This window comes from Falco cherrug, chromosome 8, assembly GCF_023634085.1.
Source record: "Falco cherrug isolate bFalChe1 chromosome 8, bFalChe1.pri, whole genome shotgun sequence".
In the NCBI taxonomy this organism is placed as follows: Eukaryota; Metazoa; Chordata; class Aves; order Falconiformes; family Falconidae; genus Falco; species Falco cherrug.
In genome coordinates, this window is record NC_073704.1 from 26,069,292 (window position 1) to 26,084,135 (window position 14,844).

General features: G+C 39.1%; 1 protein-coding gene across 2 annotated transcripts in view; it reads left to right on the forward strand.

Annotated features, from left to right (window-relative positions):
• Positions 1-14,844, forward strand: part of USP37 (ubiquitin specific peptidase 37) — a 38,575-nt gene that overhangs the window by 4,059 nt on the left and 19,672 nt on the right. For both annotated transcript variants that reach the window (XM_055718478.1, XM_055718480.1), the window contains exons 3-15: positions 515-686; positions 1,239-1,339; positions 2,588-2,769; positions 3,131-3,205; positions 3,787-3,884; positions 5,416-5,500; positions 6,390-6,551; positions 7,019-7,150; positions 9,169-9,292; positions 9,497-9,702; positions 10,787-10,904; positions 12,150-12,229; positions 14,654-14,818. In XM_055718478.1, the coding sequence (XP_055574453.1) occupies positions 515-686; positions 1,239-1,339; positions 2,588-2,769; positions 3,131-3,205; positions 3,787-3,884; positions 5,416-5,500; positions 6,390-6,551; positions 7,019-7,150; positions 9,169-9,292; positions 9,497-9,702; positions 10,787-10,904; positions 12,150-12,229; positions 14,654-14,818 (1,700 nt within the window). The remainder of the gene's footprint in view (positions 1-514; positions 687-1,238; positions 1,340-2,587; positions 2,770-3,130; positions 3,206-3,786; positions 3,885-5,415; positions 5,501-6,389; positions 6,552-7,018; positions 7,151-9,168; positions 9,293-9,496; positions 9,703-10,786; positions 10,905-12,149; positions 12,230-14,653; positions 14,819-14,844) is intronic.

Sequence of the window (14,844 nt, forward strand, 5' to 3'; positions counted from 1 at the left end):
TTTTGATGCACTTGTTATAATGTTGCATTTAGACTAAGCACGCTTCTTATTGGCTTACTCTGTCAGCAAGTTTTTTAAGCAATGTCAAACCTGTCTTCCCTGAGAGCAAATTATAAAGTGAGTAGCAGGTTGTACTTAACATTTAAACTGTCCCCTTCTTAAATTGTTTCAGACTTGATGTGGAAGTTTCAGACAGTTAAATGGGACTGTATGAAGCTCTTCCTTTATGTTCAAAAATGTCACACTTGGTAGCAAAGCAAGTTTTAGAAAGCTTATCCAGGAATATAGAGCCTGTTGAGCTATAGTGATACTGTCCTTTCAGTTCTGTCTGCTTCCAAGATCACAGATTGCATTAATTCTGTGAGGTTTAATGTTTGGTCAGAGTGGAGCAAGAAGTAGTATTTTGGTGTGAGTGCCTCTTACCCTCTGTGTTTGAAGTGTTTTGTTTGAATTTCCAAGTATTTTGGCCTTTTTTAAAATGGATTTATGTTTATAGTAATTTTCTTGTTTTCAGCTAAGCCATAACATTAAAACTGTGACCTTACGACCAAATGGTAGAAAACTGTGCTGTCTGATGCTAACACTAAAGGATACCAGCTTCCTGACAATTGATAAGGTACCATTGAAAGACGCAAATGAAATGCGGATGTATTTGGATGCAGTTCATCAAGACAGAGTTCATACTGGTAAGTGCGATTGTAAATCATGTTAGTAACAGTTTGGAGAGGGGTTGATGCTGTATTTTCTTTTTTTCATCTTTAGCCATTTTGTCTTCCTTGTGTTACTGACTTTCTTTGCATTTGTGTAAATGCTTCTTTCTGGCCCAGAACCCCAATTTTTGTTATATACCCTTCTATTAATCTACCTTTGTCATGCTGAACAATAGAGATGATAAAAATAGAGATTAAACATGTAGAAACTGTTTATATTGTAAGTGTGCTGGTATTTGAAAAACTTGTCTGTTTATCACACATGCGTAGTCTTTTCTTTTTATTTTACCTCTTTATTTTGTCCTTTTTAAGGATAGGAACTCTTGCCAACCGAGTAAATGACCAATATAAGGGATATCCATAAACATATGCTTATGTTTGTGCACTCAGAATATTGCACTGCCTGTTGGCAGGAAATCTAGTGTCCCTTCCAAAATCAACTCAGTCCAGCTAAATATTATATTACAAAAAAGAATGATAATCAGTTAAATGACAATCAAATCAAATGTTGTGTGCTTTTCCCGTCAGCTGGGAAACCCTCTCAGGGATCTGGCAGCTTTGGAGGTGTGCTGGGCAGCAGGACCACACAGAAGGAAGCTAACAGGCAATTCTCTTATACAGAGAACCAGGTTTGTTTAATTGTTCAAATTTTCCTCTCCTTTAATTTTATTTCATTCACTTTCTCCTCTCATTCTCTTATTGTATGTTGTAATAGTACTGTAAATACTTAATTTGCATCCAAAGCCTTTGTAATGCCTTTGTAATCTAGAGGGCCTGGAATAGATGTATGCAACACTTGTTGGCAGTGATGTGTCTTGCTCATGAGGAGCCATATATTCTGTATGAATAAGAAAAATCAGCATCTGGCTGTGGAAGACAGAATATGTTCTTCACGCTGAGCTATCAGGCAAGTGAAGAAGAAGCAGAAACAGTGGGGAAAGTACATGATTAAGACTTGCTTCTCACTGAGTTCTGAATATCTCTTTGTTTATACTGAACACCTTACATGGCAACTGAACATGTTATAGTCAGCACAGATCTTAATGAGATTAGCAGACTTCAGCCAAATGTATATATTGAAAAGCTGCTGACCCAATTTTGTATCAGAATGAAGTTTGTGGCATTCTCAGATTTTTGTGTAAATTTTGCAGACTCTTCCCCAAAAGTGGTTTTCCTTCAAAATATTTTTGTTCTTCCTGCATAACATAGATTTCATGGTGTGTCTACTGGCTTTAATTTACTTTATCTCTGTGAATATAGGAGAACATTTTTGATGTTGTCCCAAAACAAATTATACATGTTGCTTAAAGGCAGTCTCACAGTAAAAAGTATAAGGTTTTGTATATAGTAGTCAGGTTAGACATGTTCAGTTTTTAGTCTAAAATTAGCCAACATTCCTTAGTTAACCAACTATTAGCTCTTTCCATTGCATTACGTGTGGTGCTTGCTTGGCCTAAGGCTGTCAGGACGCTGTTGTAATTGTGTGGGTTTTAATACCCGGTTTGGTTTGGGTTTTTTTAATACCACCCAGTATTGATCTGGGGATAGTTAAGAATCATGCCTTGGGTTTTTAATGGCAAAGCTTGTAAAGGAGATTTTAAAGACTGAACTTCAACTGACTTAGCATTGGAAAATAAGAAGGAAAATTGGTTACTGCAGTAAAGTTTCATGTTTGACTTGCATCGATACAGTAAAAATTTTACCTATGTCTAATTATTGTTAAACTCTTTCAATGTATTACAAGTAGCATTTTTCTGCTTTTGGATGCTACACCGTAGTAAGTAAAGCGGTAGTGTAAATGCTAGGTTACACTAAAGATGGTCATGTTTTTCACTGGTTTGGATGTTTCCCTGCCCCCCTCCACTTGAATTTTGCAGACTCCTCCCAAAAGAGTGACCGTGGAAAGTAAGGAGGAAAATCCATTTCGCAAGGTGCTGGGTACCCCAGCGAGAGCATCTGTTAAGAATTCTGCTGGAACTGGAACACCTAGCAACAGGGTGAACATTTCAGCATCTCCTGCATCATCGACCCCTCACAGAACAGGCTTGTTGGAGAATCGGTAGGAGTGTTATCCTCTTATTTATGATATTGTTAAAATTTTGCTCTTTATAGAGCTGCAGGTGGAACTCGGTGCACCTAAAAGTAAGAAAGGAATATGTTTCTTCCTCTGGTTTTGCTGTTACTTTTAACAGGATGTTAATATGTGCTTTTCTAGCCTCTGGCTGGTACTAGCACTAGAGCTTTATGAACAACTTAAGAGTTGGGCAAACCAAATTCTTCTCTATATGCTATATTATAAAAGTGAAGATTGTGGAAGATAGGTGCAAAATGCACAGAAAGCATTGAGGAGTTCAGTTGGAAGAGGATCATTTACTAGCCATTCTGAAAGAGTGACCACTTCAAAAATTTTCTGTCATCAGTGAAAAGAGGAAAAGACCACAACCTCCTGGTTCAGAAATGAGTGAAGATTATCCCAAAGAGAATGATTCTTCAACGTAAGTAACCATTGTTTCTACTTTCTGATTTGAAATTCTTTGTTCATTTGTAAAGGTAATTTTTTCTGAAAAGAATGCTTGGGTGCTTCCTGTCTCAGCAACATGGTACAGGCTAACCAATAGTCAACTTGTGAACGCACTGAGCGCTTGAAATGGGGTTTGCATTCAGGATTAGTGAGAGAAATACAACCTGCTCTAGCAGTTGATTTGCAGGAACTGACACATGTAAATTTTGTCTTCTTCCTTTTGTCAGTTTAGTCAAGATTGCCACATATTCTATGTGTGTAGCTATAGGTACCTTCTTTATTGAACTTGCTTTGACCCTTTTCGAAACAAAATTCATAAAAGAAAATTGCCATTTGGAGAATGAGCTCCATGTGTTTGAAATCACATTTAAGCATAAGTAAGAAGGCTCATTTAAATGAATTGGTTAAACTTACCTGCAAATAAACTTTAACTGTTCCGCAGTCAAGTATTAAAGGTGGTAGGAGGGAAATGCTTCAAAAAAGTTGTAAATATCAAGCAGGAATATCCTCTTATCTTCTATAACTGCACTGACTTCCACTCTTGTTTATCTGTAGGAATAATAAAGCCTTGAGTGATCCAGCATGGAAGTACTTGAACAGTAGCAGAGAGAAACAGTTGAATCTGAAGCAAGGAGAGGAAAATAGGTCATCAGGTAAAAAAATAAAAGTGAAGCCAAATAGTACCTGTGTTTGACCAGTACAATTTTACCCGTTTGATTTTAGTTTAGGAAGTTGCTGCAGAGGTGATTTTCCTCTTCTGCTTTCCCTGTACCACTAACTTCCTTGCTTCCTACAGAGCCATATATGAGATGCAAACAACTTGCCTTTGTTTTCAAAGCCTATCCTGCTCTAATGTGACCCTGACCTTTATACTTGTGTGCTGATGCCAGCCTTGTGCCAGCTTGTTTGAAAATTCAACAAGCAGCTTCAAACTTCGCTACAAGTTGCTCTTCCCCTTGGGAGGGGATGCCTATAAACACCTAAGGATTTCCTTTTTACTTGCTTTCTTGTTTATTTTTAAAACTGTTCTTTGCTGTTAATGCCCACATGAATTGTAGGCTGGGTTTTGTGCTGAAAATGTGTACTGTTTGCTTTTGTGTCTGTATCTCTTCCCCAGAACTTAGAGGGGGAACTATCTGGGGCCAGGATTTTTGTTCTGTTTTTAGCAAAGTTCTATTGGATACTGTTGTGTGACAGGTTTTACAGACAATACTGAAATATTGAAAATATGTACATAAGCTAGTAAGCAGCACTGTTCTTCAGTTTTACTAATAAATACTGAACCTCTTTCACCATAAAGGAGAATGTATTCAAGATCTTGTTATGGGGAATGTTGCTGATTGCAGTCTTTTTTTAGTGCAGCTCTGATGGCACAAACATGTTACTGGAGGAGCCAGTAGGGTGAATGTTTATCTCTGAATGAAAATCTGGTTTGCTCTTTAGAGTCACAGTTAGAATCTGTGAGTGTATACCTGCAAGTTCAGGTAACAGTATTGTGAACTTCCTTCATACATCTGCATTTCTGAACATTGCATGGCTCAAACCACTTCAGGCTGGGATAGAAGCAAATGTTTATTCATTATCCGAACTAAATTATACTGTGATTCACTGTAATAGGTGGGGGTTTTTACTCTTGGGAGTATGGGATTTTTTTATGTGGCACCATCTGAGGCATTAGAGTCTCAGGATTTGACACAATGATATCAGAACAATGCAACAGTCATATTTTGTCCTAAGCATATAGTAGTTGACTGGGGAATTTGGAGTGGGAAGAAAATGTTTTCGTTTTTGCATATTTACCTTGAACTTTGAGAGCACTGTATTGGAAATCATTTGTGAGTTTTCTGTTACATATATCTTGTATATTTGAACAAGAGGTAGGTATTTATTGTCTTTCAGATAGTTTAAGACCATTCAATAATTTTTTAATATTTTCTATTGCAGTTTGAATTTGAGGGAAATTATGGTATTCAATTCAATTAAAATTCCCAGCATGTCTTTATTTACAGATATTTGCATTAGTACCTCCAAGTATGTGTGTTAGTACTTTCCCAACCAATTCTGGAAAACACTATTTGAGGATTTTTAAACCTTTTGACTAAATACTTTTAACCCAGTTGTATACTATATAAATAGCTGAGTTACCTGGAACAAAATGACCTGCCTCTCTTTCTGTTTTTCAAGGTATTTTACCACTGCAGTCATCATCCTTTTATGGTAGTCGGTCCTCATCAAAAGAGTACTCCACTGGTAGTTCCACCCTGGACAGGTAGGACAACTGTAAAAGACAATTCTTTCCCAGGAATTAGGTTCTTCAGTTTCATGTGTGTTTATCATGTGGTGTATAGCTTTTAGGGATAAAATGTGTGTGTGTGTATACATATAGATATATATTTCCCCCCCCACCCCCCGGAGTACAATCTAGGTATTCAGCGTGGCTACAAGCTCCAGTTACTGCTTGCAATAGATAGACTTTCTAAAATCACTCAAGTATAGTCATTGTGAATGACTGATCCAGATGATATATAAACTCTAGATGGTTCAAATTCTAGATAAACTCCAGAATTTTAGACTGAATCCTTACTTTGTTTTTCCCAAGTAGATAAATGGCCTGAAACTATAGTAATACTGAATCTTGCTGAGGTTGGGATTCTTCTGTGTTAGTGCTGTGCAATCAAACTGCCGGTCTCTGCCCTAGATAGATGAGATACAAGATAAAGGAAGAAAAGAAGCATTGTCCATGCTTTACACGTGAGGAACTGAGGTCCATAGTGATTAGGTTATAAAACCAAAAGGCTGAAAACAAAGAGTCTGGCCCAGATGTGAATTTTAAGCATATCTTAGGAGTGGTGATCTCATGCTACACAGTTTTTCTTCCTATTGTCATACAGTGTGGGGAATTAAGTATCTTAAAGACAAAAGGCTTGGTTACACTGCATGCACACCTGTGGATGTAAGAGAATTTAACCAAAATATTTAAGTGCTCTGCAAAGAAGCTCTCTCTCTCACACCTCTTTGGTATTATAATACATGCCAGTTACCTTGTGTGACTTTACCAGCCCTTGTCTTCTATAGTTACACATTGCAGTGTCATGGACTACATTTATTTAAGGAAGAGCATTAGATATCTTACCCTTGTTATCCTTTTGTGGTTTTAGGTCTAGTGTATCCAGCCAGACCCCTTCAGCCAAAAGAACCCTGGGATTTCTTTCTCAGCCTGCTCCTCTTTCTGTTAAAAAAATGAGATCTAATCAAGATTACACAGGGTGGAACAAGCCCCGAGTTCCCCTTTCCACCCATCCTCAACAACAATTACAAGGGTAAATTTAATTTTCTTTATCTAGCACACACACTTTGATCATCAGAACATGCACATTCTTGTTATAATTATTTAAGGAGAAAAAAAAATCTGAAATTAATGAACACTGAGACAGGGAACACTTTTCCTGTTTTGGAAAATACATATTCTTAAATTAACTTCCTGAGAATTTGAGATATATAATAATGTCAGGTAACTCATGCTCCTTTCATACACTTCCATGATTCATTTCTCTATCTTGTGTATATACATACATTTTTTAAAATTTTGATTGTAGAAACTCATGGGTGCTGTCCTGAGAAATGCTGCCTCCTGTGAGTTTTCAGATTAGTCTGAAGGGCAGAAGGACAGTTCCAATAAGAAACTGCGGGGAACAGCTGGGGACAATGTCTGTGTTATGTGTCTATGTTTAACACTGGCATGTTTACACATTGACATACACACCATGTTCAATCTTCTTCTTTTCAGATTTTCAAACTTGGGAAACACCTGCTATATGAATGCCATTCTACAGTCCTTGTTTTCAATTCAGTCTTTTGCTAATGATTTGCTCAAGCAGGGTATCCCATGGAAAAAAATTCCAATCAATGCACTTATCAGGTAAAATTCACTTTCTGGGAAGGATATTTTCTCTTTCATTACTGAGAAACTAGTTTTGTAGTACTGAAGCAGCTTTGCAGAGGGTGATTTGCATGTGTAGATAATAAATCTTAGAGCACTCTGGAGTTTTACTTTAGAAATTGGAAGTAGGCTCTTAAAAATTGCAATGCCGAGTTACAGGCAGTGTTTTATATCTTCTGCTGTATTTCTAGTACTTCTAGCAGATTGAAATGGTTCAGAAGAAAATGCAAGAAACTGCAAGAGAAATAATGCAGAATTACTTCTTTTTAAAACATTACCAGCTAGGGTTTAAGCTGGTCACTAACTTCACCTGATATGCAAGGGCCTGTGCCTTTTTGGAAAATATCCTTTGTCTAGTAGCTGTGGAGGGTGTTCAAGTTCTGCATAGTTAGTCTTTTTCTAAATTCAGCTGAACTCAGTTCAGTCAAACCTCATGTCAGGAAACTCCAGAGATTTCTCTAGTATGTAAAACACTTTTTCTTTGAAATTTTGAATTCCTGTGCCATTCAGATTCTATTGTATCTCTCCCAGAAGGACTAACTGCTGTTTGTTCTATGTACTGCACTCTGTGCCATTTGGGATTTTTATTATATGTGCTTCTGTGTCCCTTGTTTCTTTTCACTCACTAAACAAGGTTCAGGATAATTAGAACCATTTCAGTTTCCGTGTCATAGTGTGTTATATCTTTTTGGGGTCATTTCTATTTTTGCTGTGTCTTCTTGAAGTCTTCCTACACTACTCGGGATCAGAGGTTGTTCCATGTGCCTCTTGAAACATCCTTTACCTAATTTTTGTAGAAAGACCTCTGAAGCTTGTATCCTGTACACCTAAATGGTAAACTGTGTGGGTAGAGCTTGTGCCCTAGTACCTTTGATGGAGAGCTGTGTGTGATCCTGTGCCTTAGTAGAAGTCAGAGTTGATACTCAGTAGCATCTACTTTGGCTTCTATTGGTTTGATCTAACATGGTGAATGTTTTTCTGGTTGAAAAGCCATTGCCTATGGACTGCTTTGTGGTGAAAAAGGAGTGTTTCCTGACATGCTTCACTGAGCAGTTGTAGAGGGTTAGGAGGGCACACACTGTTACTGTGGCTCAGCAGAATAGCAGAAACTTCTTGAGTCTCAGTAAAGTGTTAGCTTGTTGATTTGGGGTGGGAGGGGAATTGCATAGGTCTTTTCTGTGGGTTTTTTTTTGTGTGTCTGTGTGTCTTGGAACATGACATCTTCCCATCGCCTGCCAGGCATATACTATGACCAAAACTGTTGTGCTTGGAATATATTAGGCATGTATTTCCTGTGAAATTGTCAAGCAGTTGTAAAAGATCACTAAATCACAGTAACGGATAGGCACAGGTAAAGTAATTTTCAACAGTTAAGTTGCCAGTAACACTACATGTAGCTTGAACCAGGGAACTCCTCATGACTCTTCTTGTTACAGCTTTTTTCTACTCTGTTCTAATGTTTTACTGCCAAAAGAAGTAAGGCTTGAAACTGACTGAAAGTCTAAAAAGTAAGAAAAAAAAAAACACAAAAAAACCCCAAAAAAACCAAAAAAAAACCCCCAACAAACCCAACATAGAAACCAGTCTGGCCACACAAGTTGAGTTTAATGATTTTGTATTGCTTATTTTGGTGCCTTGTGATTTCATGTCTCCTATCAATACAAATGGTTTCAAAAAGCATTGTGGTTTTTGTTAATTTTTTTTCTCATAAAAGATATAGCAGAAATAAGTTTATAGAATTTTATAAGGCTCTTCTTTTTACCTTCAAAGATTGTGGAATTTTTTGGTTCATTTGGGTCCTGTTCCAATGATGGCCTTAAATGAGATTTCGAAGTACTTGAAATGGAAAAGGTTAATTATATATGAGATATTTTTATATAGAACCCCTAAACCACTTATCACAGGAGAAAAGCTTTTAGAGACTCTTAAAATGAGGTATCAGGAGTTTTGTTTTGTTTCTCTAAAGTCCTGGATAGTCAATCAGTGTTTCATTACAGACGCTTTGCCCATCTGCTTGCTAAAAAGGATGTCTGCAGCCCTGAGGTTAAGAAAGAGCTGCTCAAGAAGGTGAAAAGTGCCATTTCAGCTACTGCAGAGAGATTTTCTGGGTACATGCAGAATGTAAGTACCATATTGTCTAGAAATAGTTATGTGTAATTTGTTCAGTATTTGGACTGCATTTGAATGATGATTACCTGCTGTTTGTTAGAGCAGAACTGCCTCAGTATTGCAGTGAACTAAAACATAATTTCCCCAGTCTGTGTGTGTTTGAAAGATACTGAATGAAGTTGTACAATATCACTTTTGAGTTTACCCCCTTTCTAGGATGCACATGAGTTCTTGAGCCAGTGTCTGGATCAGCTGAAGGAAGACATGGAAAAGTTAAACAAAACTTGGAAGAGTGAGCCAGTCCCTAACGAGGATAACTCACCTGGACGGGCTTCTGATGATCTCTCAGCCACCAAAGTTTATACGTGTCCAGTTGTCAGTAACTTAGAGTTTGAGGTTCAGCATTCTATCATTTGCAAAATGTAAGTATGCTTGAGAGCTTTTTCTCATACTTACCTTAAAAGACTGGGAAGTGTTTCCATGTTACAAAACTTCTGCAGGTTATAACTAGAACTTAGAGCTGTGTTTTTTCCAAAGCTAGATATTTAGAAAATATTCTGTGGTCTAGAAATGCTGTAAACCTTACACCACACTACCTGCTGCTACAGGCCTTCTTTAAACAGTGTCATACCATCTAGTTCTTCATTATGTATCCAGTGGAAAGCCTCTGTGCTTTGCTTTTTGTGTACCAGTTGTACGAGAATAGAGAGAAAAGGGGCGTTCAGCCAAATAATGTTTTCTTTCAAAAAAATTGGAACCCATGTTTTTAATTTGTTGTTTCTAAGGGTTTCCAGGCAATGGCATTTTCTTCTGTCTCTCTAGGTTATTGCAAAAAAAGATGTAAACCGGTATGTGTGGGCATTCATTGTGTATGACCTGTGCATAGATTCCCCTATGGGATGCTTGCAATTCCACGGAGTTTTCTTGAACACAGATAATTGGGAATATTACTTTGTGTGTACTGCACAGGTTCCCTAAAATAATTAAATGTACATTCCGTGCAGGTAATAATTATTGAAGACAAATGACTTGTAGGGTTTCCCCCCACCCCAAAAGCACAAGAAATTTGAGATTATTTTTTTTTTTTTTAAGATTAAGTCTACTATTTTGTTTCTAAAAACTGTTTGAAAGTATTTCTAGGCTTTCCTTTCTTCTGGGCTGGGCTGACTTCTTTTTTTCTAAGAATGCTGAATGAAGAAGGTGTGTTCAGCCACATGGCAGTCACTTTGATTTCCTTTATACTTGATCACTTGCCTATCCAAAGCAGTCCGTGGGTTTTTGTCCTCACCCTTACACAAATGTTTCTTTCAACTTCTAAAGCATCAAAGTGAAACCCCAAAGTTCAGCTTTGTCATAAGCATCAAACAGTTTCTTTTTTATGAGTAAAAATAGACGGATCAAGAGTCATACATTTACTGGGAAGTTACTTTAGCCTAAAAAATGTAAGTTGTCATTAATTTCAAATATTTTTTTCATCAGACTTACGTAAGCATGTTTCCTTCTTAGGTGTGGTGAAACAGTCACTAAACGAGAACAGTTTAATGACCTCTCCATTGATCTTCCTCGAAGAAAGAAATTGCTTCCTTCCCGATCGATCCAGGATTCCCTTGACCTCTTTTTTCGGGTACATAGTTTTGGAGGGTTTTTTTATTCACTGTAGAGTTATGTGTAGGTTATGTACCCTACGGAAATTTTGATTGTATGGCTGATTAGTAGATTGTATGACAGGGGTTGCCGGCATGTGAAATAATAAACTTTGCGCTTTTTTTAGGTATATACCTTAACAGTATACAGAAGTTTTTATTGTAAAATGCTGTGCAGAAATTAATGATCTTTACAATACTGCTGTGAGATAGGTAAACTTCCCCATTTTGTGGTGGAAGAGTTGAGGCATAAATAAATACACGGGAGAGAAGGGAGGCTGTCAAATTGAGACAGTTGCTCAGGAATTGCTACTTCCTCTTCTGGGTTAGGATGCTTCAACAGCTTATGTATTGGCCTAAATTAGCAGGGAGGGAAAAGGTCATGCAGATGCAGTAATTTAAAAAATAATTTTTATATGTGAGTGCTCATCTTGCAAGTAGAGCTTCAAGGTGAGGTTTCTGAAAGCTGAAGATGAGCCTTACACCTGTGAATTAGTGTAGTATTTTGTTGTATCTTGGGACAGACCTGTGTGTTTTCTCCATTTACAGATGGTGTTTTCAACAGGTAGAGTAATTGACGTGCTTATTCTTCTAAAAGCTGGTGGACGTCTTATGATTTTAAAAGATTCTTAAAATTATAGTGGTGTCACTTGACCTCATTTTAAAAAAAATGGGCTGTAGAAATGCTTGATGGATGAGTCATGTAACTTAATCACAGTGATGCTTCCCCTTTTGCTGTCTGTTCAAAACTCTACTCTGGTGTAACACATCCTTGACAAGTTTAGATGAGGATAACTTTTCAGGAACAAAGCTGAGGTTTTGAACAAGGGAGAGAAAACTTTATGGCAAATTATCCTCCACCAATGATTATTAGGAAAAAAAACAACAAACCAACCCTGTGTGTGGAAGAGAAAACTATAAACCTTGTAAGACAGTTCCCTCTCTCTGGAAGCTAATATGTCTCAACTGTAGCTAATTCACTGGTCTGCAATAGACTTGCAGGAAAAATTCCACCTGTATTAGTGGATATGTTGTCAAATTGTAAGTTCTGCTACCTGTTCTCTTACTAGATGCCTTCTTGTCAGGTCATGTTGAAGGTGATTCTAATTTTAAGTGTAACTGCTGTTTTGAAGAGCTTCTGTGACAGCAAAAGCGATGTGCGTTCTGTTGAGATCTGTTTGATGTGTCTTTTCCTCCACTAGTCATTTTTCTGTTGTCTTAAACAGGCAGAGGAGATCGAGTATTCCTGTGAGAAGTGCAATGGAAAGTCTGCTGTTGTCACACACAAGTTCAACAAGCTTCCCAGGTAAACGCTGACATGTGTTCGTCTCTTCCCTTGAAAGCACACATTACAAAAGTGCAAGCAGAAGTCACTTGAAGAGTAAAGCTGGGAGGATGGGTAGGACAGCATGTACGGTGGTGTGGAGGTTCGACCCTGGCTGGACACCAGGTGCCCACCAGAGTCGCTCTATCGCTCCCCTCCTCAACTGGGCAGGGGAGAGAAAATACAATGAAAAGCCTGTTGGTCAAGATGGGGACAGGGAGATCACTCACCAATTACTGTCAAGGGCAAAACAGACTTGACTTCAGGAAATTAGTTCAAGTTCAAATCAGAGTAGGATAATAAGAAAAGCCAAATCTTAAAAACATCTTCCCTCCACTCCTCCCTTCTTCCTGGGCACAACTCTACCTCCTCCCCATCAGCAGTGCAGGGGAATGGGGAATAGGGGTTGTGGTCAGTTCATCACACCTTGTCTCTTCCACTTCTTCCTCCTCAGGGGGTGGACTTCTCCCACTCTTCCCCTGCTCCAGTAAGGTTCCTCGCACAGGAGGCAATCCTCCATGAACTTCTCCAACATGAATCCTTCCTGCAGGCTACAGTTCTTCATGAACTGCTTCAGCATGGGTCCCTTCCATGCAGTGCAGTCCCTCAGGAGCAGGCTGCTTCAGTATGAGTCCTCCACAGGGTCACAAGTCCTGCCAGCAAACCTGCTCCACCCTGAGCTTCCCACGGGGTCACAGCCTTCTTTGGGCATCCATCTGCTCTGGCATGGGGCCCTCCCCAGGCTGCAGGTGGGGATCTGCTCCTCGATTAACCTCCATGGGCTGCAGGGGCACAACCTGCCTCGCTGTCGTCTTCACCACAGGCTGCAGGGGAATCTGCTCCACCACCTGGAGCACCTCCTCCCCCACCTTCTTCACTGATGTTAGTGTTTGCAGAGTTGTTGTTCTTGTGTATTCTCTCTCCTCTCTTCTGCTGCAATTTGTTGCGCAGGTGCTTTATTCACCTTCTTAACTGTGTTATCACAGAGGTGCTACCACTGTTGCTGATTGGATCAGCCTTGGCCAGCAACAGGTCAGTCTTGGAGCTGGCTGGCATTGGCTCCACTGGACACAGGGGAAGCTTCTGGCAGCTTCTCACAGAAGCCAGCCCTGTAGCTCCACCACTACCAAAACCTTGCCACGCAAACCCGATAGAGGTGGTCAGCATGTGAGAAAGATGCACATGCAGACAGTAGTCTTCTTGCTGTTCTTGAGTTTCCCTCTAAAGAAGCTTCTCTTTGGCACCCTCTGCAACACTTTTTTCTTCTTCCCTGTTGGTACACAAGGAGGGCTGAGTTTTCCCCTTTTCATGGGGTTCCTGCGATCTGAAGGAAACAGAAACAGTAAATATATTCTGGAAGTTAATATTTTGTGCTCAGCTGACGTGATGGGCGGGACTGCGCTGGAGGCATTAGTGCCAGAAGTTGTATAGAGGGTTTTACTCTGATCAGTTAATTCTTCCCATGTAGATTTCTCTGTTTCACCCTGTTTTCTCTCTCAGTAAGCATGGCACTTTGAGGAAGACGGCAGACACTTTGAGGGTTAATGGCATGCTTGATAGTTTCTGACCTCGTGGTTGGGTTTAGTTCATTATTTAGAGAGGAAGTGCTTCCCATTTTCTCATGGGACGTAAAGCTAAAAGTCTGTTGGATGACTTTACCTGGTCTATGTCCTTGTCCCAGGTGTACTTATACTGAACCCAGTAACTTGATAGTTAGTTTGCATTTTGCTTGGATAGTGTATTTGTGCTAGCTCTGCAAAATTCTTGTCAAAGTTTTTGAATATTATTACAATATAAGTGATGATACAGCTGCATGATCAAAATAGGGAGCACAAAATGCAGCGTAAGGGAGAAGACTCAGTATAAGGAGGCCTTTTCAGGCTTTTTATACTGTTGTGATCAAAAGCTCTTTCAAAGAAAAAGTGTCGTGACAGATAAACCAAATACACATCTTGCATTGGGCACAATTGCTCCTCCGTTATGGACATCTGTGTGATCCCTCCATCAGTGTCATGAATATCTGGGACTAATATACTAGCATTCTGGCCTGTAATGGTATTTTGATTGTTTCCTGCGTCTCACTGCATAATAAAAACAACAAATTTGCTAAGAGCTGCTTGCTTATGCTTGACTGAAGAGCAAGATGATGTGGATCAAAGCAGGAATGCTCTTGAGTCGGCAGAATTTGCACTCTGCACCTGGAACAAATTTGAATGATGGACAGGAGAGTAATTAGCTGTCTCTTGCCAGGTAAGAGATGGATAGTGTTTCCCTACCACCCTGAAGTAATAATCTGTTTTAGAGTTAGGTGAATGCATTTTGTAAGCAGGGCTACTTGGATTCGGAATAGGTTTTCTCTGACTTCTGTCTTGAGATTAACATTTGTCCTTCTGTCATCTCTCCCAGGGTCCTGATTCTTCATCTGAAACGATACAGCTTCAATGTAGCATTGTCTCTCAATCATAAAGTCGGGCAGCAGGTGGTTATTCCAAGATATTTAACCCTGCTTTCACACTGCACAGAAAACACTAGGCCGCCGCTGATGCTGGGATGGAGCATCCATTCTGCAGTGTAAGTAAACAACTTGTGGTTGATTC